The sequence below is a fragment of the Chrysemys picta genome, chromosome 1 (assembly GCF_011386835.1).
Source record: "Chrysemys picta bellii isolate R12L10 chromosome 1, ASM1138683v2, whole genome shotgun sequence".
In the NCBI taxonomy this organism is placed as follows: domain Eukaryota; kingdom Metazoa; phylum Chordata; order Testudines; family Emydidae; genus Chrysemys; species Chrysemys picta.
The window spans coordinates 290,204,540-290,226,870 of record NC_088791.1 but is presented as its reverse complement, the minus strand read 5'-3'; the positions used below and the strand labels follow the sequence as shown (position 1 = coordinate 290,226,870).

The window sequence follows — 22,331 nt, the reverse complement described above, 5'->3', positions numbered from 1 at the left end:
GTAAATTCTGGCTCCTTCTCAGGCTCAGGTTGGCCATCTGTGGAGTATGACGTTCCAAGAGTATGACATGGAGATGGTAGATATAAAGAGGAAAGAAAATGTGGTGGCTGGTGCCCTGTCCAGAAAGGAGAGCTCTGATCTGCTGCTTCCAGTGGCAAACCCTCCAACAGCTATGTAAGGTGGGAGGTGTGACCCTAACAACATCCCAATGCCACAGGGCAAGAAGATCACAGGTATCTGGTAGTGAGTTTTAGCTGGCTGACCATGTCAATGTACCCCAATTCAGAAATGTCATAATCTGTATCAAATAGGTGTTGTGTGAGGTGTCATAGGAAAACCAGTAACACAAAGATCATTAATATTTTTGTGTCTTGTATGTATGGAAAATACCCAAAGGAATGTACGAATGTGAAGAAAATATGGAATTAAAATGTGATTGAACCACACAAGTGGGTAAACAGTTTTTTCCCCCAAACAAGGAAGAGACCAATGCTTCCATGTGTAATCACAGACAATTGGCAATCAGAGTCAAGTGGCCATTCATTGGCATATTGGAGGCTGCATTGTAGAAAGCACCAGCAGGGAAGAAAGCAGAATGGAACCTTCTCCATCAGACTCCAGCAGTGGCACTGAAGTTTAAGAAGAAAACATTTCAAAAGTTCACTGGACTATAAAAGAGAGGAGCAAGTTATCTTTCAAAGGGACTGAGGACTTTGGACAACTGAGAGATCCTAACAAAAGGGGTGTTCGGTCATCTTGCTTGAAGGAAGTGTGGTAAGAATTTTACTTTGAACTAAGACTGTACTTTTTTTAATTCTTAGCCACTAGCAAGCATTTTTCACTTGTATTTGCTTGTAACCAGTTCTGATTTTATCCCTTGTGCTTATACCTAGAGCAATGCTTGAATTGAAGCGATTGTTAACTTGTTTCAATGTCACCCCCGGTGGTTTGATATAGATATTGAACAACACTTTCATTTTATTGCATGTATCACTAGCAAGCATTCCATTTCCTTACATCAAAGTCAGTTCTTTGGGGCAGGGACTTGTATTGTCTCTATGTTTGTACAACACCTAGCACATTGGTGCCCTGACCTTAATGGGCTCTAGGTGCCACCACAATATAAATGTAAAATAATTATAATAAAAGACATTCTGCTACCAAAATTTCTGTTGGCTTTGTGGTCTATTTGTATTTATATTGTGAAGATATTAATATTCTTCCCCATTTTATAATCCTCAGTAATGGAGGCTAATTCCCAGGCAGTGCAGCAAAAGATGCTTTCTTTTACACCTCTACCTCGATATAATGCTGTCCTCGGGAGCCAAAAAATCTTACCGCATTATAGGTGAAACAGCATTATATCAAACTTGCTTTGATCTGCTGGAGCACGCAGCCCCGCCCCCCCAGAGCGCTGCTTTACCGTGTTATATCCAAATCCGCGTTATATAGGGGTAGAGGTGTATTTGATTTTTTGTTCATTTTTCAGAAGACACTCAAAACAGACACGAGGGGATAAACTTTTAAATGACTTTTTTGACAATGAGCTTTAAGCTTCAGCCATAAAGTAGTTCCAGATGTTTGATTTTCACACATGCTAATGTGCAGAGGCACAATTTTGAAGAAGAGACATTTTCTTATAATGCAAGTGGACACCTGAGTTTCTCTCTCTTCAAAATATCTCAGTTTCAACCCATCATTCTCCCCTCTTCACCACTAGTCTCTGTTGTTCAGTTACTCCATTTATACCCTGGCCATCCTGCTTCTTCCACACCAGCACAAAGAACAGCAGCTCAGAAATCTCCAGAGCAGAAAAGCTGCCAGAGGAGCTAAGCACAGATCTTGGAGACTGGTTTACCCCAGGAGCCCGTATGTCACATAAGACTTGCAGCAGGTTTGCTGAGATGCACCTTAGTGGGAGGAAAAGAGCTACTTTGGGAACACTCAGGAGGGTCAAATCCCTTTCGGTTCTCACCAGCTGTTTTAGTAAGCTCTCAGAAACACTGATGGGATTGTTTTAAGTTTAATGCACATTTTCCCAGAGCATTGGATGGGCACTTTAAATATGAAAATGAATAATCAAATCACAAATGATTTAGAGGCAAAAATGATACCAAAAGGAGTTACCACCTTGCCTGATTTTGAGCAGGGCCTAATCTCATCTATGTTTAGAAATGCATGTGCAATTTGGGTGCACTAATACCTATGCATGCAGGGGAAGTCATCTAAAACCTGCAGATGCAGATGATAGAATTAAGGCACACAAAGCCCACGCTTCACAATGAGTTTTTGAGCATGATGATTCTATCAACTACACATGCAGGCTGGTTTTGTAGTTAAGGTACTGGACTGAGACTATAGATATATGAGTTCAACACCTTTGTTTTCCATAGATTTGCTCTGTGTCTTGGGCAAGTCATTTAATGCCTCTGGGCCTTGGTTCAAAATGGGAAAAATAATACTTTCTTCTTCTGTCTTGACTATTTGAATGGTAGGTTCTTTGTGGAAGGGACTTATATAGTGTTTAGCATACTGGAAGCCCTGATATTGGTTGATGGCTATAAGTGCTACCATAACAGGTGTTAGTACACAAAAAATGTATACATGGGGTGAGTAACCACAGAGTTGCTTAGGAAAGATAGTTGTATGAAAGATAGGAAGTGTGGCAAGAGGCCACCTTGGCTTAATCAGGAGATATTCAGTGGTCGGAAACTCAGTAAAGAGTCCTACAAAAGTGGAAACAAGGTCAAATTATGGAGGATAAATACATGAAAAAAACAACAACACAAGCAGGTAGGGACAAACTTAGAAAGGCCAAGGCACAAAGTGAAATTAAACTAGCTAGAGACATAAAGGGTAAAAAAAATTTAAAAAAATTAAAAATTCTGCAAATACTTTAGAAGGAAGAGGAAGACCCAGGTCAAGGTAGGCCCATTACTTAATGTGGGGGTGGGGGGAAGAGGAGAAAGACAATAACAGAAAATGTGGAAACGGCCAAAGTGCAAAATGGTCTTTTTGTTTCAGTTTGCGCCAAAAAGGTTAGTAGTAATTGGACGTCTAACATGCTGAATGCTATTGAAAATGAGGTAGGATCTGAGGCTAGAATAGAGAAAGAACAAGTCAAAATTACTTAGACAAGTTAGATGTCTTCAAGTTGGCAGGGTCTGATGAAATACATCCTAGAATACTCAAGGAGCTGACTGAGGAGTTATCTGACCCATTAGCAATTATCTTCGAAAACTCATTGAATATGGGACAGATTCCACAGGACTGAAAGAGGGCAAATATAGTGCCAATCTATAAAAAGGGGAATAAGGACAAACTGAGGAATTACAAACTAGTCTGTTTAACTTCAGTACCCAGAAAAGATAATAGAGCAAATAATCAAGCAATCAATTTGCAAACATCTAAAAGATAATAAGGTGATAAATAACAGTCAACATGGATTTGTCAAGAACAAATCATGTCAAACCAACCTAGTAACTTTCTTTGACAGAGTAATAAGCCTTGAGGATGGTGGTGGGGAATGGTAGATGTGCTATATTTTTACTTTAGAAAGGCTTTTGATAATGTCTCGCATGACCTTCTCATAAGCTAGAGATATACAACCTAGATGGAGCTACTGTAAGGTGGGTGCATAACTGGTTGGAAAACCATTCCCAGCAAGTAGTTATCAGTGGTTCACAGTCAATCTGGAAGGACATATCAAGTAGGGTTCAATAGGGATCAGCCCTGGGACCGGTTCTGTTCAATGTCTTCATAAATGAATTAGGTAATGGCATAGAAAGTACACTTATAAAGTTTGTAGATGATATCAAGCTGGGAGGGGTTGCAAGTGCCTTGGGGGTTGGATTAAAATTCAAAATGATCTGGACAAACTGGAGAAATGCTCTGAAATAAATAGGATGAAATTCAATAAGGACAAGTGTAAAGTACTCCACTTATGAAGGAACAATCAGTTGCACAAATACAAAATGGGAAATGACTGCCTAGAAAGGAGTACTGCAGAAAGGCATATAGTGGATCACAAGGTAAATATGAGTCAATAGTGTACCTCTGTTGCAAAAAAAAAAAAAAAAAGCAAACATTCTGGGATATATCAGCAGGAATGTTGTAAACAAGACACGAGAAGTAATTCTTCCGTTCTACTCTGCATTGATAAGGCCTCAACTGAAGTATTGTGTCCAGTTCTGGGCATACATTTCAGGAATGATGTAGACAAATTGGAGAAGGTCCAGGGAGAGCAACCAAAATGATTGAAGATCTAGAAAACATGACCTATGAGGAAAGATTGAAATAATTTGGTTTGTTTAGTCTGGAGAAGAGAAGACTGAGGAGGGAAATGATTACAGGTTTCAGTTACATCAAAGGTTATTACAAGGAGGAGGGTGAAAAATTGTTTTCCTTAATCTCTGAGGATAGGACAAGAAGTAATGGGCTTAAATTGCAGCAAGGGAGTTTTAGGTTGGACATTAGGAAAATCTTCCTAACTGTCCAGGTAGTTAAGCACTGGAACAAATTGCCTGGGACATTGTGGAATCTCTGTCATTGGAGGATTTTAACAATAGGTTATTCAAACATCTGTCAGGAATGGTCTAGTAAGTTATTACTTAGGCCTTGGCTACACTTACCGGCAAGTTCGACGGCTGGAAATCGAACTTCTGGGTTCGACTTATCGCGTCTAGTCTGGACGCGATAAGTCGAACCCGGAAGTGCTCGCCGTCGACTGCGGTACTCCAGCTCGCCGAGAGGAGTACCGCGGAGTCGACGGGGGAGCCTGCCTGCCGAGTGTGGACCAAGGTAAGTTTCAACTAATTCGAAATAAGGTACTTCGAACTTCAGCTACGTTATTCACGTAGCTGAAGTTGCGTACCTTAGTTCGAATTAGGGGGGGTAGTGTAGACCAAGCCTAAGTCCTGCCTTTAGTGTAGGGGACTCCATTAGATGACATATGGAGGTCCCTTCCACTCCTACACTTCTATGAGTCTAGGCACAAAAGGATGCCAGAGCCTGAAAATCAGGCCCAAAATGTGATTTAGAACATTCCACTGAAATATTTGATTCTGTTTTAGGATTGTGCATGCAAATAATCCTTAAAATCTCTTCAAAGAGAGAATCAGGATACTCTGATATCCATTTCCCCCTCCTTTTCTAAGAAGGGTTGTTAAGCAACAATAGAGTCCAATTTTATTTGACAAATGCTGTCAACTGAGGCCATAGGGTTTTTTTTGGGGGGGGGGGGGGGCTGGGGGGGAGGGAGGTGGGGAGGAGAGTTTTTCTGTAATATATATATATATATATATAGCAAACTTTTCTTGTCGAAGACTTATTTGAAAAATCTCATTGGCTTCTTCAGTGTTGTCTCAGAGGTCAAATCACTTAAATGTGAACCATTTATTTTATTAACTACTGCTATCAGACACAGCATGCCATTTGGGGGAATATCTCTCTTTACTTCTATAGTTGTCTGTTGGGGTATATCAGTGAATTGAATCTAAAAAACAATAGGTATGAAAACCAGCACACAACTAGATCAGTTGGATTATTATTTTTTTTCTGTGTGTTTCGGTAGTACTTGTAAGGAGCTCTGTGGGATCAAGCTCTCCTCAGTCAATCTTTGCATCTATATTTCAGTTTTGAAAATGGGGTGGTAGGGAGGGAAAATAAAAAAAAGGACCCTGCAGTGTTGGGAACTCTGGTTCCCAGACTCCAGTTAGCCTGCCACTTTGATAAAACGGGTCATCACTGGCATCTCAACTAAAAGCTGTTGCTATGTTTAGTGCATACAAGCCTTTCTCCAGAGACAACACAAGCTGTTAGTTTTGCTGCCGCATGCCTGCTGTGTAAATGGAGCTATGTAACTGCTATGACATTGTTTACTCTGTATTGCACCTTTAAGTTTATAAGGAGTCTGCAAGTTTGTAGTATTCTGTGAAAGGCAGAGCTGAAGCGCCATAGTACAGAGTAGACACTCACTGTGCTCTCTCATGAAGATTTTTCTGACTTTGTCTTGCTTTGTTATGGCCAGGACCAGCTCTAACTTTTTTGCCGCCCCAAGCAGCAAAAAAAAGCTCCGCCCCGCCGTAATACCCGCCCCCACCGAGCACCGCGCTGCCGAACAACTGCCGCCCCCTGCCGTGCTGCCAAACACTCCCCGCCCCCTGCCGCGCTGCTGAACCCCCTCACGCGGAGGGAGCGCCGCCGAACATCCCCCGCTGAGTGGAGCGCCGCTGAACACCCCCTGCTGAGCGCCGCGCCACTGAACAGCCCCCGCCCCCGCCACGCTGCTGAACACCCCTCACCCCCCACCGAGCGCCGCACTGCCGAACACCCCCACTCCCCGCGGAGCGCTGTGCCGCCGAAACCCCCGCCGAGCGCTGCGCCACCGAACACCTCTGTCCCCCGCGGAGTGCTGCACTGCTGAAGCCCCCCCGCGCGAGCACCGCCAAACACTCCCTGCTGAGCGCCACGCCGCTGAACACCCCCGCCCCCCGTGGAGCACCGCGCCGCCAAACACCCCCGGCGGAGCGCCGCGCTGCTGAACCCCTCCCCGCGGAGCGCCACGCCGCCAACCGCCCTCCGCCGAGCGCTGCCCCACGCCACCCCAAGATTGGCCGCCCCTTACCAGGTGCCGCCCCAAGCACACGCTTGGTTGCCTGGTGCCTGGAGCTGGCCCTGGTTATGTCCCATAAGCTAAAGTAAAACAAATGAAACAGCATTTTGGCTGTTCTTGTATTTAGCAAAAACAGCACGTCCAGAACTTTTAAAGAGATAGGAAAACTTCTGTAGCAAAACAGGGGCCTGTGAGGAGTTCTCTCCCCCATACCCTCCAGGAGGCATTGGTGCTCTAATACCACCCTCCTTAAAGTAAACTCACTCAGGCTGGGCTAACAAAAAGATTTAATCCTCCAGATGCCTAGAAACGACACTGACCAATTGGAAGCCAGCAGGCCAGTTAAGAAGGCTTGCCTGCTTCCTCTCAGGGAGTGTGGGGTGAGGCTGGGACAGGAGAGGAGCTGGACTCCTCCTTAGTACTAGCCCAGAACCCAGGGCCAGGTCAGGGCCTTGGCTAAAAGCACTGTGGCAAAACAGTTACCTTTGATGTTTGTTTAAAGGTGCAGGCAGCCAAATTTTGCATTTGTTATTATTTACTTATTGAAGACTGACACCGAGCTTCCAGCATAGGCTGCCTGCTCCAACCAGACTTCCACACTTTGTAAACTGAGGTAGGAAATACCTTCAGCGTCACATTCAACCAGAAGGAGACATGACATGCAGCTACACCTGTGACAGGGCTCAATTCACTTGTCTACTGGAAATATTTTGTGCCACTGCTGTGATGCAAAACAGACATACACTCAGCTAAGCCACTTACAATAGTTTTATGGGTGCTTTGCATCACTACAGCAGCCCACAACATCCCAGAAAAATCTGGTCCAAGATCTTCTTCCAAATCTAGTCGTTTCGCTTCCAGTCCAAATGTGCAGCTATGCTACAGCAAAGCATAAAATCCAGATGCATATTCAGTGAAGAAAAAAAATCCTGCACTTCATCTTTGCACTTTGATCTTTAAATTAACCAATCATTTAACACTTGAAGAAAGGTGTTGTCATGGTAACAGGGCTAACTGCACTTCTGTCCCTTTTCTGGTTTCTCTGAATGTACCCCCTTAGGTTTTAGGCCTTATGCCTGTACTTCCCTTGGGGTGGTGTTCTGCAGTTCTTCCACTCTAAAACTGGGCTCTGGGTTACAGTAGTCTGCATATTAACCATTCTTCCCCTGTAGGTCCTACTGAGTTCTGGCACCAGTAGTTCTTCCTTTCAGGAGTCTTTAACCAATGGTACAGTGTACAGTGGTGTACAGTGATCAGTGTACAGTGTACAGACAACCAAAGTGTTGTGCATTTAACGGTAGAACAAAGCATTAGAGAAAAATGATTTTAAAACAATCTACATGCTTATTCGTCTTACTTAAAGGCTTACCATCCCCTGATGGCAACCCAGGCAGGCCTAACTCTATTAGACACCCTCAGTGGGTGCCTGTGTCTCAGTCTGAGATGCCTGAACAGCTCCTCCCCACTTTAAATCCCACTAGAGTTCTTTTGATCTCTTGTATTTCTCATCTTTTCCTGTCCTGGCTTTGTCTCTTAACAACGCTCAAGTGTTTACTGAGGGATGGATTATGTTCAGCCATTCTTTCTCCTTCCCACTTGTTTTCTCAACAACCCTCTCTTAAACTTAAACCAATATATTCAGATAAAAAGCAGCCCAATAACCAGGTTAACACATAGTACTCAAATTATTACAGAGAAATTCCACATCCACCACTGTTACAGAGTCAAGTAAGGAGGGCTTCATATAAGGGAAACACATACTAAAAGAAAAATCCAGGTGGTCTGGTGCATGGAGCACAAAGCATGTAAGGCAAAGTGTGATAGAAAGATATGGTAGGTGTGTGGGAGAAGAAAGGAAAGATGAGGGGTTGCAGGCTGAGATTTTCAAAGCCAACCTGGAGTGCCCACTGGACAGCCAAATTCCTTGGTTAGCTTTAGAAATCTCAGCCATAATGTATTGTTAAATGCGATGGTGAATTATTTAGATTTTATTTCTAGAGCCCCCATCATTAAAGGCACTTAGTATAAACACTTTACATACAGGCCAGACATTCTCTTTAGCACAAAAAGGTATGGAAAAGAGAAATGCCCCCAAAATATGTTTAACTGGAGTAGGAAAGAGGGCCTATTATGCAGCTGCTAAACATGACCCCCCTCTTCTCCCTCCATTTCAGTGGAAGCAACTGTTATGCAGGACCAGATGCTCAATAAAAAAACTGCAAGTAAAATGGAAATATTCCCTTAAAGCATACAGGGACTTGAGTCCAGAATCAGAACTGAATTTTGTTGCCTGAAGAAATCCATGCCCCAACAAGGTAGAAAGGTGATAATTGAAAAGCTGTGGAAACATTTTGTCTCATAGGAATGACGTCACCAAGGAACTAATGTAAGCTAGGGAACTTTCCAGTGGCTGAAAGAAAAGATGCCAGCAGATACACATCAGTGAATCTGCTCTGTTGACCTGTTTGTGGTTAACATCACACTATATTGAATATCACTGTGACAGCAGCCTGCAGTATATGATAGCAAGTCATACCTCATAGGACCCTTGTTGCCAGTAGCATATGAAGGGACCATAACAGCCTAACAGCCATGTGAAACACAGAATTACTATGTAACTAAAAGAGATGTTGGAATAACTGGATTTGCAGTGTTTGAATTAACATCCCAGGTGTATGGGCATAGCAGTGTTTATTGCACACTATGTAATTCAGAGGAACAGAAATAAAAGAGGTTACTTTGAGGAAAACATCACTTGCACAGTGTGTACTGAGAAATTATAACAGGGACATAACAGCAAGCAGTACATAGGAGTAAAAATCACCACCTCATCCAGACAAGTATCTAAGCAGTCAAAGACGACAGGCTGAAACTGTCTCATAGTAGATATAATAACACATAGAGAGACAAGGTGGAAGAGGTAGTATCTTTTATTGGGCCAATTTCTGTTGGTGAGAGAGACAAGCTTTCGAACTTACACAGGGCTCTTCTTCAAATCTGGGAAACAAACTTAAAGTTTCACGGCTAAATACAAAATTTGAACAAATTGTCATATAATTAATGCAAGGGACCATTCAAGATGAAGGGGCCTGTTAACATCTCTCCAGTCTTAGGGAGAAAAGGAAGCAGGGGTGGGTGGGAGAAGCAGCTGGGGGTGATTGTTAGTGGGTTAGAGATTGTTATAATAAGCCATAAATCCAGTGTCTTTATTCAGTTCATGATTACAGACCATACATACCAACCCAAAGCAGCACCAAACCCTGCCAGAACAACAGAAGCAAAACCTGCAAACATATGTGCACTGCTACAATGATCAGCACCCCCCACAGCATACCTTTCAAGATCCATAGGTCCTAAACATGCCTATCACAATATGTGGTATAGCGCATAGTGCACTAAATGCCTCAACAACAACTATGTGGGTAAAACCAGAGAATCACCACACTCTCAAATGAACTCACACAGGAAAATGATAAAAGACAAAAAAACACTCCATAACCGGTGGGTGAACACTTTTCACAAAGCCATCACTCTGTATCTGATCTCGGGATGCTGGAACAGGGGAGGCCAGGGAGTCATGGCCCCATCACTTTTTAGCGGCCGTAAGGGCAAGTGAGGGGGGCAGAGGTAGGGTTACCATACGTCCGGATTTTCCCGGACATGTCCGGCTTTTGGGGCTCCAAATCCCCATCAGGGGGGAAATCCCAAAAAGCCGGACATGTCCGAGAAAATCGGGACATGCGGGGCCGGCGGTGCCGAGCTGGGGGCTCAGGGGCCGGGCCGGCGGTGCCAGGCTGGGGGCTCAGGGGCCGGGCCGGCGGTGCGGTGCCGGGCCGGGGGCTTGGGGGCTTGGGGGCCGGGCCGGCGGTGCGGTGCCGGGGGCCGGGCCGGGGACTGGCAGTGCTGGGGGGGTGCTCGGCCGGGCCCCAGGCCGGCACCCCGGGGCCCGAGCCGACCCAGGCTGGAAACGCCGGGGGGGCCAGACTGGGCTGCGCCTCCTCCCCCCTCATCCGCCTTACCTGCTTCAGGCTTCCCGTGAATCAAATGTTCGTGGGAAGCAGGGAAGGGGGCGGAGTTGGGGCGGGGACTTTGGGGAAGGGGCGGAGTTGGGGCGGGGGCGGGGCTGGGGCGGGGCCGGGGCACCGTGGAGTGTCCTCCTTTTGGAGGCTCAAAATATGGTAACCCTAGCAGAGGGGGTGGAGAAGAGCAAATGGGGTATTGGGAGGGAACAGGTGGTGTGAGGGTGGGGACTCAGGTGAAGGGGTGGAGGTGGGCGTGGGGCTTTAGGAGGAAGGGTGGCACAGGGGCATAGTCGGGGGGGGTGCGAGGACAGAGGCTCTGGGGAAGAAGTAATGTGAGGGCGGTGACTTGGGGGAAGGGGCATTGCAGAGGCGGAGTTTTGGGGGGAAGAAGTGCCACAGGTGGGCAGGGCCATGGTTCAGGCTCCAGTGGCCCCTCCACTTCTGGAAGCTTCCACCTCCTCGTCTGTCCTCCCAATCTTCATCCTCAAAGGAAACCTGCACAACACTTTCAAAAGGTGAGCCTGAGAGGTTAAATTCTTAACTTCGCTAGACACTAAAAATCATGGACTAAATAGAGACACTGGATTTATGACTTATTACGACAATCTGTGACTCACTAACTGGGATGACCATATGTCCCATTTTGTCCAGGACAGTCCCCTTTTTCAGCTCTGTTCTGGCCATCCCTACCTTTTCACTAAAACTGGGCATTTGTCTCTGATTTGCGCAGGCAGCGCTGCCTTCAGAGCTGTTCCCCTGGGCACCAGCCATCCCCTCTCTTGGGCTGCAAGGCAGAGTGGAGAGCAGAGGCTGCTGCCAGGGGTCAGCTCTGAAGGCAGGCACAGCATCAGAGAAGCATTGCCTTCAAATCTGTCCCCCGGGCAACAGCCCCTGCTCTCCAGTTGCTAGGCAGAGCAGAGAGCAGCAGCTGCTGTGGGGGGGTCAGTTCTGAAGGCAGTGCTGCCCATCAGCAGCATGATCAGAGAAATTTGCTGCTCTCAAGCCTCTCCCCCTGTGCAGCAGCCTCTGCTCTCCGGCTGGACACTACAGGTAGTTCTTATGTCTGGCTCAATCTGGGACAGCTATTCACTGCTTGCATCACAGGATAGTGAGGAGTTTACTTAAAGGATTGTGCCTCATAGATATATAATCCCTTCCCAAGCAGTCTGATGTTCTGGTAAAATGAGTGTGCTGCACACATTAGAATGGTGCACTCCTCCCTGAGTTCAGTGACTGCAGTCACTGGTCTTTAAGCAGGATGCACAAAGAGTAGGGTGACAGGGTGGAGAGCAGAGAGTTATGCTGTTGCCAGGGCATCAGCTCTGAAGGCAGCGATGTCCACCAGCAGCAGCAGAGAAATTTGCTACTGGCAGGAAGTGCTGCTTTCAGAACTGATCCCCTGGGCAGCAGCCCCACTTGCCAGCTACAAGGTAGAGCAGAGAAGTAAGGGTGACATGGTATTGGCACTTTTACTTTTGCACTGCCTCAGAGTCTGAGCCTTCCTTACTGTGAGGCTCAATATAGAACGCTTTGAGCAACTTGACCAGGAGGCTGTATAGAAGCACTAAATTAATTTTCCTATCCGCTCAGTACAAGGTCAGTAACGAGAAGGTAGGAACCCCATTTATTGATGGGCACAAAGCCTGGCTAAATGGATTGTCAGCATCAGCAGGGTCGAAGGATGCTGCACGCTGGCCAACCAATGGGGGTTAGTGGCAGTGCTCTAATTTGTAAACACTGATTTTTGTTGGTTAGCTGACTTGCAGCTGCAGGCTGAAAGCAGCGTGATGGCCTCGTCACAGCTCCAATGTTTGCCTAGCTTGGGAGCCTGAATGATGAGGCAGTTTGAAATAGGAAGGGGTTTTAATTGCATATTTTGTGGTAGCTAAGAGTCCCCCTGAGCCAAAAAACAGGCTGCTGCAGTAGAGGCAGGGAGCTGTGTTCAGATGCTAGTCTGAGCCAGTGTTCAGAGACTGCCTTGTGAAGGAACACTTGCAAATAAATTCTACCCTGGTGTTTAAGTAGCAGATTTACCAGGCCACAGAGATCTCTGGTATAAACCATTTGACTTGGAGACAGGGGTGAAAGTAACTTAAATGATTTACTAATATGTAGAGCGGCCGGGGTCCTGGGCAAGGTCGGGGGGAGGGGCAGCTCTGGGCCCCAGAGGGGGCAGGGCCTCGGACCAAAATCCCCCAGCCAGCCCTTCAACACTGCCCAGCTCAGGCCCTCTAAATTGCTGCCGGAGCCCCGGGGCAGCTGCCCCTTTTGCCCTCTCCCCCCATCAGCAGCCCAGCCGATACAGTCAGGGTTTTCTTACTGGTATGCTGTACCGGACCATACTGGCTTATTTTCATCTCTGCTTGGAGATTAACTTGGCCCATAGCCAGGAATTGGTTCAGCAAAACAGGGGCTGTCAGGAGCAGGGTCCCAGCTAGAGGCAGACTGACATCATTTATCAAAAAAATCCCCACAAGGAGCATAGATAGTTCATTCACACGTGTTCTCCTTTGTCGAGGGCTGATTGTGTTAGAAGTAAGGATAGCAATACCACCATGAAGTATTTCTTCACACAAGGCACAGTCAACCTGTGGAACTCTTTGCCAGAGGATGTTATAAAGGCCAAGACTATAACAGAGTTCAAAAAAGAACTAGATAAATTCATGGAGAATAGGTTCATCAATGGCTATTAGCCAGGATGGGTGGGGATGATGTCCCTAGCCTCTCTTTGCCAGAAGCTGGGAATGAGCAACAGGGAATGGATCACTTGATAATTACCTCTTCTGTTCATTCCCTCTTGGGCACCTGGCATTGGCCACGGTCGGAAGACATGATACTGGGCTAGATGGACCTTTGGTCTGACCCAGTATGGCCGTTCTTATGTTCATGCTACCTTTACTTCTGTGCTGCTGATGGTGGGGGCGCTGTTTTCAGAGCTAGGCACCCCAGCAAGCAGCTGATGCTCTCCATTGCCCAGTTGTGAAGGCAGTACTGCCACCAATCACATGATGTTGCCAGGTGATGCTTTTATTACTTTTGTGGGGGGCGAGGGCTTGTGTGACCTGTGTACTTAGAACATAAGAACATAAGAACGTCCGTACCGGGTCAGACCAAAGGTCCATCCAGCCCAGTATCCTGTCTACCCACAGTGGCCAATGCCAGGTGCCCCAGAGGGAGTGAACCTAACAGGCAATGATCAAGTGATCTCTCTCCTGCCACCCAGCTCCACCCTCTGACAAACAGAGGCTAGGGACACCATTCCTTACCCATCCTGGCTAATAGCCATGGACTTAACCACCATGAATTTACCCAGTTCTCTTTTAAACACTGTTATAGTCCTAGCCTTCACAACCTCCTCAGGTAAGGAGTTCCGCAAGTTGATTGTGCTCTACGTGAAGAAGAACTTCCTTGTATTTGTTTTAAACCTGCTGCCTATTAATTTCATTTGGTGACCTCTAGTTCTTGCATTATGGGAATAAGTAAATAACTTTTCCTTATCCACTTTCTCCACATCACTCATGATTTTATATACCTCTATCATATCCCCCCTTAGTCTCCTCTTTTCCAAGCTGAAGAGTCCTAGCCTCTTTAATCTCTCCCCATATGGGACCCGTTCCAAACCCCTAATCATTTTAGTTGCCCTTTTCTGAACCTTTTCTAGTGCCAGTATATCTTTTTTGAGATGAGGAGACCACATCTGTACACAGTATTCGAGATGTGGGCATACCATTGATTTATATAAGGGCAATAATATATTCTGTCTTATTCTCTATCCCTTTTTTAATGATTCCTAACATCCTGTTTGCTTTTTTGACCACCTCTGCACACTGCGTGGACATCTTCAGAGAACTATCCACGATGATTCCAAGATCTTTTTCCTGACTCGTTGTAGCTAAATTAGCCCCCATCATATTGTAGAAGAATCAATAGTTTGCGTGTGGTCATTTTTTGCTATAAAAATGTCTAGGAAACATCTTTGTAATTTTAATGAAGACCTCCAAAAATAGTTCAAGTTTAAAAAAAAAAAGACATTTCAACATTGGACAACAGCAAAGTTGTATGCGAGATATGTGGAGCACATTTCTCCATTGCCCATGGCAGTCGAAATGACATTACCCAGCACCTTCAAAGCAAGAAACACAGAGATGCTGATAAAGTAAGTGTTTAACACCAAGAGTTTCAGGATTTATTTCTGAGGCAAGACACAGAAGCTGAAAACGTTTTTGCCAGTGAGAGAGTGTTTGTTTACCACTCAGTGAGGCATGGACACAGTTTCCAGTCTAGTGACTATACATCACAATTCATTAGGAAACTGTACCAATTTAAGTTTTCATCCACTGGCACAAAATCTGAGGCAATTGTTTGCAACGTCTTAGCCCCTTTATCTATTTAAGAAGTGCAGCTTGAGTTGGACAAGTGTTTCTTTATTATGCTTAGGCCTGGTCCACACTATGACTTTAATTCGGATTTAGCAGCGTTAAATCGAATTAACCCTGCACCCGTCCACACAACGAAGCCATTTATTTCGAAATAAAGGGCTCTTAAAATCGATTTCTGGACTCCATCCCGACGATCGGAGTAGCGCCAAAATCGATATTGTCATTTCGAATTAGGGCCGCAATTTGATGGTATTGGCCTCCGGGAGCTATCCCACAGTGCACCATTGTGACTGCTCTGGACAGCAATCTGAACTCGAATGCACTGGCCAGGTAGACAGGAAAAGCCCTGTGAACATTTGAATTTTATTTCCTGTTTGCCCAGCGTGGAGAACACAGGTGACCACAGATAGCTCATCAGCACAGGTAACCATGCAGGCCGATAATCGAAAAAGAGCACCAGCATGGACAGTATGGGAGGTACTGGCTCTGATCGCTATATGGGGAGAGGATTCAGTGCTAGCAGAACTTCATTCGAAAAGATGAAATGCTAAAACTTTTGAAAAAATCTCCAAGGGCATGATGGAGAGAGGCCACAATAGGGACTCAGATCAGTGCCGCGTGAAAGTCAAGGAGCTCAGACAAGCCAATCAAAAAACAAAGGAGGCAAACAGTCGCTCCGGGTCAGAGCTGCGTACATGCTGCTTCTACGCTGAGCTGCATGCAATTCTAGGGGGGGCTGCCACCACTACCCCACCTCTGACTGTGGATTCTGAGGCGGGGATAATCTCATCAGCTACACCTGAGGATTCTGCGGACGGGAAAGAGGAGGAGGAGAAGGAGGAGGAGGAGGAGGAGGACGAGCTTGCAGAGAGCACCGAGCACTCCGTTCTCCCCAACAGCCTTTTTCTCAGACTGACTGAAGTAACCTCCCAACCCTCGCAAGCCAGTATCCAAGACCACAACCCCACGGAAGGGACCTCAGGTGAGTTTACCTTTTAAAATATAAAACTTATTTTAAAAGCAAGCATTTTTTAATGATTACTTTGCCCTGAGGACTTGGGATGCATTCGTGGCCAGTACAGCTACTGGAAAAGTCTGTTAACGTGTCTGGGGATGGAGCGGAAATCCTCCAGGGACATCTCCATGAAGCTCTCCTGGAGGTATTCCAAAGCCTTGCCACAAGGTTTCTGGGCAGTGCAGCCTTATTCCGTCCTCCATGGTAGGACACTTGACCGCGCCATGCTTGCAGCAAGTAATCTGGTATCATTGCATGACAAAGCCTGGCAGCGTATGGTCCTGGTGTTTGCTGGCATTCAAGCAACATCCGTTCTTTATCTCGCTGTGTAATCCTCAGGAGAGTGATATCGCTCATGGTTGAAATGCGGGAATTTAATTAAGCGGACAGAGGTGGCCGTTCCTACTGGACTGTTTGCCTGTGGCTGAAAAGAAATCCTTCCCTGCAGTTAGCCAAGCGCAGAGGGCGGGGGAATTGGCCCAGAGCTTTTCGCGTTTGGCTAGCAGGGATCTTCCCTAATATCAGCCACGCGGTGGGGGGAGAGGTAAAGCGATCATCCCAGAGAATTCATGGTGGGGTGGGGGGTGTTTGGTTCCTGCAGGGATCTTCCCTGATACCAGCCACGCAGTGGGGGGGGAGGGATAAAGTGATCATCCAAAGAATTGGATGGGGGGGTAGTTTGTTTTCTTCTGCTGAAGGTTAACAGGAAAACCGCAGCACTCAACAGGCTTTGCTTGGTATGTGGGAAAGGAGGGCGCAGAAGCCGAAAGACAATGGCTTACCATGGCCGCATGCAAGCCAAATTCTGTTGCTCGGACCTGCATCTGTGATCTCTAGCAGCAAAGCCACAGGCACTCAATATTAAGAGGCAAAATGCGACTTTGCACAGAAATCACATGTGCTATGTAATGTGAATAGTGTTGGTCACTGTGAAAGAGTATAAGCATTGTTCTGCAAAATGTATCTTTTTAAAAAATTCTCTCTTTTTTTCCCTCCCTCCAGCAGCTGCAAATTCTTCAAGCCTCCCTCCTCCGTCCCGAAGGCTATCTCAGATAAGTTGTCGGAAAAAGAAGACGCGAGACGAGATGTTCGCAGAAATCATGGAATCCACCCGCAGTGAAAGAGCTCATCTGAATGAGTGGAAGGACACGGTTTCAAAGTATAGGAAAGAAGCCAGTGAACGTGAGGACAGGAGGGACCAACGTGAGGAGAGGAGAGACGCTCGAGATGAGAGGTGGCAGCAGGAAGATCAGAGGAGGCAGGATGCAATGCTGAGGCTGCTGCGTGAGCAAACAGACATGCTCCGGCGTCTGGTGGAGCTTCAGGAATGGCAGCAGGATAACAGAGTGCCGCTACGAGCCCCTGTATAACCTCCCTCCCCCGTCACCATATTCCATAGCCTCCTCACCCAGACGCGGGGGGGGGGGGGGGAGGGGGGAGGCTCCGTACACCCTCCCATTCCACCCCAGTGGACAGCCCAAGCAAAAGGCTGTCATTTTTTAACCTTTTTTTAGTGGCCTTTTGCTTCCCGACGATCCTCCTCCCAAACCCCACCCGGGTTCTCTCCCTCTTTTTATAATCAATTAATAAAGAATAAATGATTTTTAAACGATAGTGACTTTATTTCCTTTTAAAGCGAGCTGGGGGAAGGGGGAGGGTGGGTTCCTTACAAAGAATGAGTCAATAAAGGGGGCGGGTTTTCATGAAGGAGAAACAAACAGAAATTTCACACTGTAGCCTGGCCAGTCATGAAACTGGTTTTCAAAGCTTCTCTGATGCACAGCAGTTCCTGGTGTGCTCTTCTAATCACCCTGGTGTCTGGCTGTGCATAATCAGCAGCCAGGCGATTTGCCTCAGCCTCCCACCCGGCCATAAAGGTCTCCCCCTTACTTTCACAGATTGTGGAGCACACAGCAAGTAGAAATAACAATGGGGATATTGGTTTGGCTGAGGTCTGAGCGAGTCAGTAACAATCGCCAGCGACCTTTTAAACGGCCAAATGCACATTCTACCACCATTCTGCACTTGCTCAGCCTGTAGCTGAACAGCTCCTGACTCCTCTCCAGGCTGCCTGTGTATGGCTTCATGCGCCATGGCATTAAGGGGTAGGCTGAGTCCCCAAGAATAACTATTGGCATTTCAACATCCCCAACGGTTATTTTCTGGTCCGGGAAGTAAGTCCCTTGCTGCAGCCATTTAAACAGAGTAGTGTTCCTGAAGATGCGAGCATCATGAACCCTTCCTGGCCGGCCCACGTTGATGTTGGTGAAACATCCCTTGTGATCCACAAGTGCTTGCAGCACCATTGAAAAGTACCCCTTGTGGTTTATGTACTGGATACCCTGGTGCTCCGGTGCCAAGATAGGGATATGGGTTCCATCTATCGCCCCACCACAGTTAGGGAATCCCATTGCAGCAAAGCCATCCACTATGACCTGCACATTTCCCAGAGTCACTACCTTTCGTAGCAGCACCTCAGTGATTGCTTTGGCTACTTGCATCACAGCAGTCCCCACAGTAGATTTGCCCACTCCAAATTGATTCCCAACTGACCGGTAGCTGTCTGGCATTGCAAGCTTCCACAGGGCTATCGCCACTCGCTTCTCAACTGTGAGGGCTGCTCTCATCTTGGTATTCTGGTGTTTCAGAGCAACAGACAGCAAGTCATAAAGTTCCATGAAAGTGCCCTTACGCATGTGAAAGTTTCGCAGCCACTGGGAGTCGTCCCACACCTGCAACACTATTTGGTCCCACCAGTCTGTGCTTGTTTCCCAGGCCCAGAATCGGCATTCCACGGATAGAACCTGCCCCATTAAGAACATGATCTCCAAAGCACGTGGCCTGCGGTTTGAGAGAATTCTGTGTCCATGTCCGTGTCCATGTCCTCATCACACTTGTCACTGCGCTGCCGTTGCCGCCGCCTCCTCGCCTCGTTTTTCTGGTCCTGGCTCAGCATAAACTGCACGAGAACGCGCGAGGTGTTTACAATGTTCATGACTGCTGTCTTGAGCTGAGCGGGCTCCATGCTTGCCGTGGTATGGAGTCTGCAGTGTTCACCCAGGAAAAAAGGCGCAAAATGGTTGTCTGCCATTGCTTTCATGGAAGGAGGGGTGAGACTCTACCCAAAACCACCTGCGACAATGTTTTTTTCTCCATCAGACACTGGGATCTCAACCCAGAATTCCAATGGGCGGGGGAGACTGCGGGAACTATGGGATAGCTATGGGATATCTACCCACAATGCAACACTCCGGAAATCGACACTAGCCCAGGTACATGGACATACATTGCTGAATTAATGTGCTTAGTGTGGCCGCATACATTCGACTTTATACAATCTGTTTCCAAAATTCAAATTCTATAAATTGGGGATTAATCCCATAGTGTAAACATACCCTTAGTGTGGATGCATCAAACAAAAAGGAGCAAAAACTATTTCCTGTTCCTATATGATATTTTCTCCCACTGACTGGCATTTTCATACAAATTATTCACTTTTTGTCTCTACCCCAGAGAAACATCAGATTTGCAGTGTGCATTCATCCAGCAAGTGATTGAGAAGTAATCTCTTAGCGACAAGATTGTTGGAATTTGTGCAGACAATACCAATTCTAACTTTGGGGATGCCAGATGTTATGGGAAAAACAATTTATGGCAAAAGCTCCAGGTCAGTTTAGGAAAAGAGATCTTTGGTATTGGGTGTGATGCATATATTGTGCATAACTGCCTCCAAACTGCAGTCGACTGTCTTCCTTTAGATGTGGAGAGCTTTGCTGTAAAGATTTACAAATACTTTCATATCTACACGGTGTGTGTTGAAGAGCATGGCAGCATGCAATTCCTCTCACTGGGACCAGCAATACACAGGATTTTGTTGATTTTTGATGGGCTTAAAGCATATTTTCTTTCTTAAGATAAATGCCCGACACTGCTAAAGAAGCTCTTTGATGATCCTGCCACTCAACTGTGGCTTCTATTTGCCAACAAACAAACTGCCATGTACCAAAACATAACAGAGATGATAGAGAAAAACGATTTGTTAGTGACAGAAGTTGCATTGCAAATATGTTATCGGAGAGGCTTGGAGAAAGATCTGTCACAACAGAAGTGAAGAACTTACTGCATGCTCTTGTAGAATGTGGGCAAATAAAAGAAAGGGAGTTTTACGATGTAGTTGACAATTTTTACATAACATGATTGTCCTACTTAGAGCACTGGAGACCTGACTTTGAGTGCACCAAAAAGTTTTAGTGGGGTTTGCTGAGGAATATGCCGCAGTGGGAGCAAATGCAAGACAGCCTCACTGCATGCCACACCAGAATTCCCACCTTAAATATGTTGGATGAGAATCGTCTCTTTGACAAGTGGTCTAGTGCAAAATCAATTGTCTCCAGTTGTCTTTCAGACTGGAATCATCAGAGAATGCCCATCACCGAAAGGTGGCAGAAGATTTTTCGAGAGATGGACTGTAATGCAGTACAATACTCACATCTACCCAAGGCTGTGGAATTTGTGCTGTGTCCGCCTGGTACTACAGCAGCCGGTGGACATATCTTTTCAATTAAGAATGATGTGTAGTCTCCTGAAAAATCACATCTGAATGTCTTCACCAGGAAGGCTGTCTTGTGTGTGCAAGTTAACTTTTCTCTAGACTTTACTGCATTCTACGACAAGTTGTTGAAAGACAAGCAAACCCTCAGAAAAATAGCAGCTTCCAAGAAATACAATTGATATCAAGCAGCTTCACACCCTAAAGAATGGCAAGATGAAGAACAATCCCAGTAACCACTGAGTTTTAAGTAAAATATATGAAACCATGAAATATATGAACATATATATAAAATATATGAAACTGACTTATCTTTTTTGCATACTGTAAGTAAACTTCCCTGAGCACTGATCATCTCTTACCTGGTGTCCCATTTTCAGTTTAGGGAAATATGGTCACCCTATCACTACCAACCTCAGTCAGTTGTTTCTCCCCCTTCCTTTCTTCCCTATTATTTCCCACTTCACCTTGAATGGTCCCTTTGAAAGAGTCAAGGCTGAGGCCCTCAGGCAGGGGCTGAGCAGCAGTTTATATAGTCAACAGGCCCAGGCCCTGGGTCAGGGCGGGGCTGCAAAGAGTCCAAGGCTCAGGCCCTCAGGCAGGTGCTGAGCAACCACAGGTAAATAGCACACCCAGGCTTCAGGCTCTAAGCAGCCTGTGAGAGGGGGAGTCTGCCACCCACGTGTTGGGTGACATGGGGGATGCAGGCCCTCCCACTCCACTGCATCCAAGCCTGGGGCCCTAGCAGCGGCCAAAGGCCCACTGCTGTGTCAGTGGGGATCCTGGCCGCAACACACTGACATGGGTTCCAGCTGTGTTGCAGCCAGACTCGGGTTGGCTGCCCCCCGGCTACTTCCCAACTTTTCTTCTGGAGGCACCTGAGTCAAGGTGGTGTCCTCAGGGGGGCCACCCACCATTGTATCCTCAGGGTAGCTGGCGAGGGGTAGGCTCAGCACCTCTTCTGGGTAGCTGGCGAGGGATAGGCTCGGCAACTCTCCCAAACGCTGGTCTGTGTCAAGTGTCGGCCAGTCAGGCCAGTCTCCAGGTCCGCTGCTGGTTGCTGGAGTCTCTCCAGCGGCTGCCTCCTGAGTGAGCTCTGGGGTTGAGCTATACTTCCTGTCCGGCCTCTGACCCTCTGAGGGGGCGGGCTTGGAGTGCTCTGCTCACTCTGGTGTCTGGTGGAGCTCGTCCCTCTCTGGGGCACTGGGGAACCACACCGCCTCCCTACAATCCCACTGAACTAAAGATAAATAAATATGTCACCATGCAGCATGTGTCAAATACAGATAAATGGATCTACGTAACATACACTTATTTGGCACAGAGGTATTTTCATTTGATATTAAGCAGTTAGTAACAAAAGCCAATATTTTAATAGTTAGAGGTGATGGGACAGTATTTTCACCTCAAGAAAAAAATGGTCTCTTTCTTCATTGTTACTTACCATGAAAATGATCCTTTATATCAGGCTCAGGACATATAGAGGGATTTTCAAATAAGCCAAAGTGTCTTAGGCACCCAACCTCTATTGAATTTAAATGGAATTTGGGCCTCTAACTCTTTAAAGTTCCTTTGAAAATCCCAGGCTTAAACTATAAATAATTTTTTTACTAACCCCTCCCTCACACCAAGTAATTATTTTTCTTCCCACCTCTTCCCAGTATTTTGAGCTAAAATAAGTGGGGGTGCCACCTACTGTGAATATGTGTGACTTTCTCTCTCACAGCTTACTGAAATAAATAGGGTAATTTTT

The 22,331-nt window shown here is 46.3% G+C and overlaps 1 protein-coding gene across 1 annotated transcript in view; it reads left to right on the top strand.

The window, feature by feature from the left end:
- Window positions 1-20,140, top strand: part of LOC135981026 (uncharacterized) — a 65,246-nt gene extending 45,106 nt beyond the window's left edge. Inside the window, 1 exon segment of the mRNA XM_065582006.1 lies at window positions 19,944-20,140. Within this exon segment, the coding sequence (XP_065438078.1) occupies window positions 19,944-20,140 (197 nt within the window).
- Window positions 20,141-22,331: the final 2,191 nt, after the last annotated feature.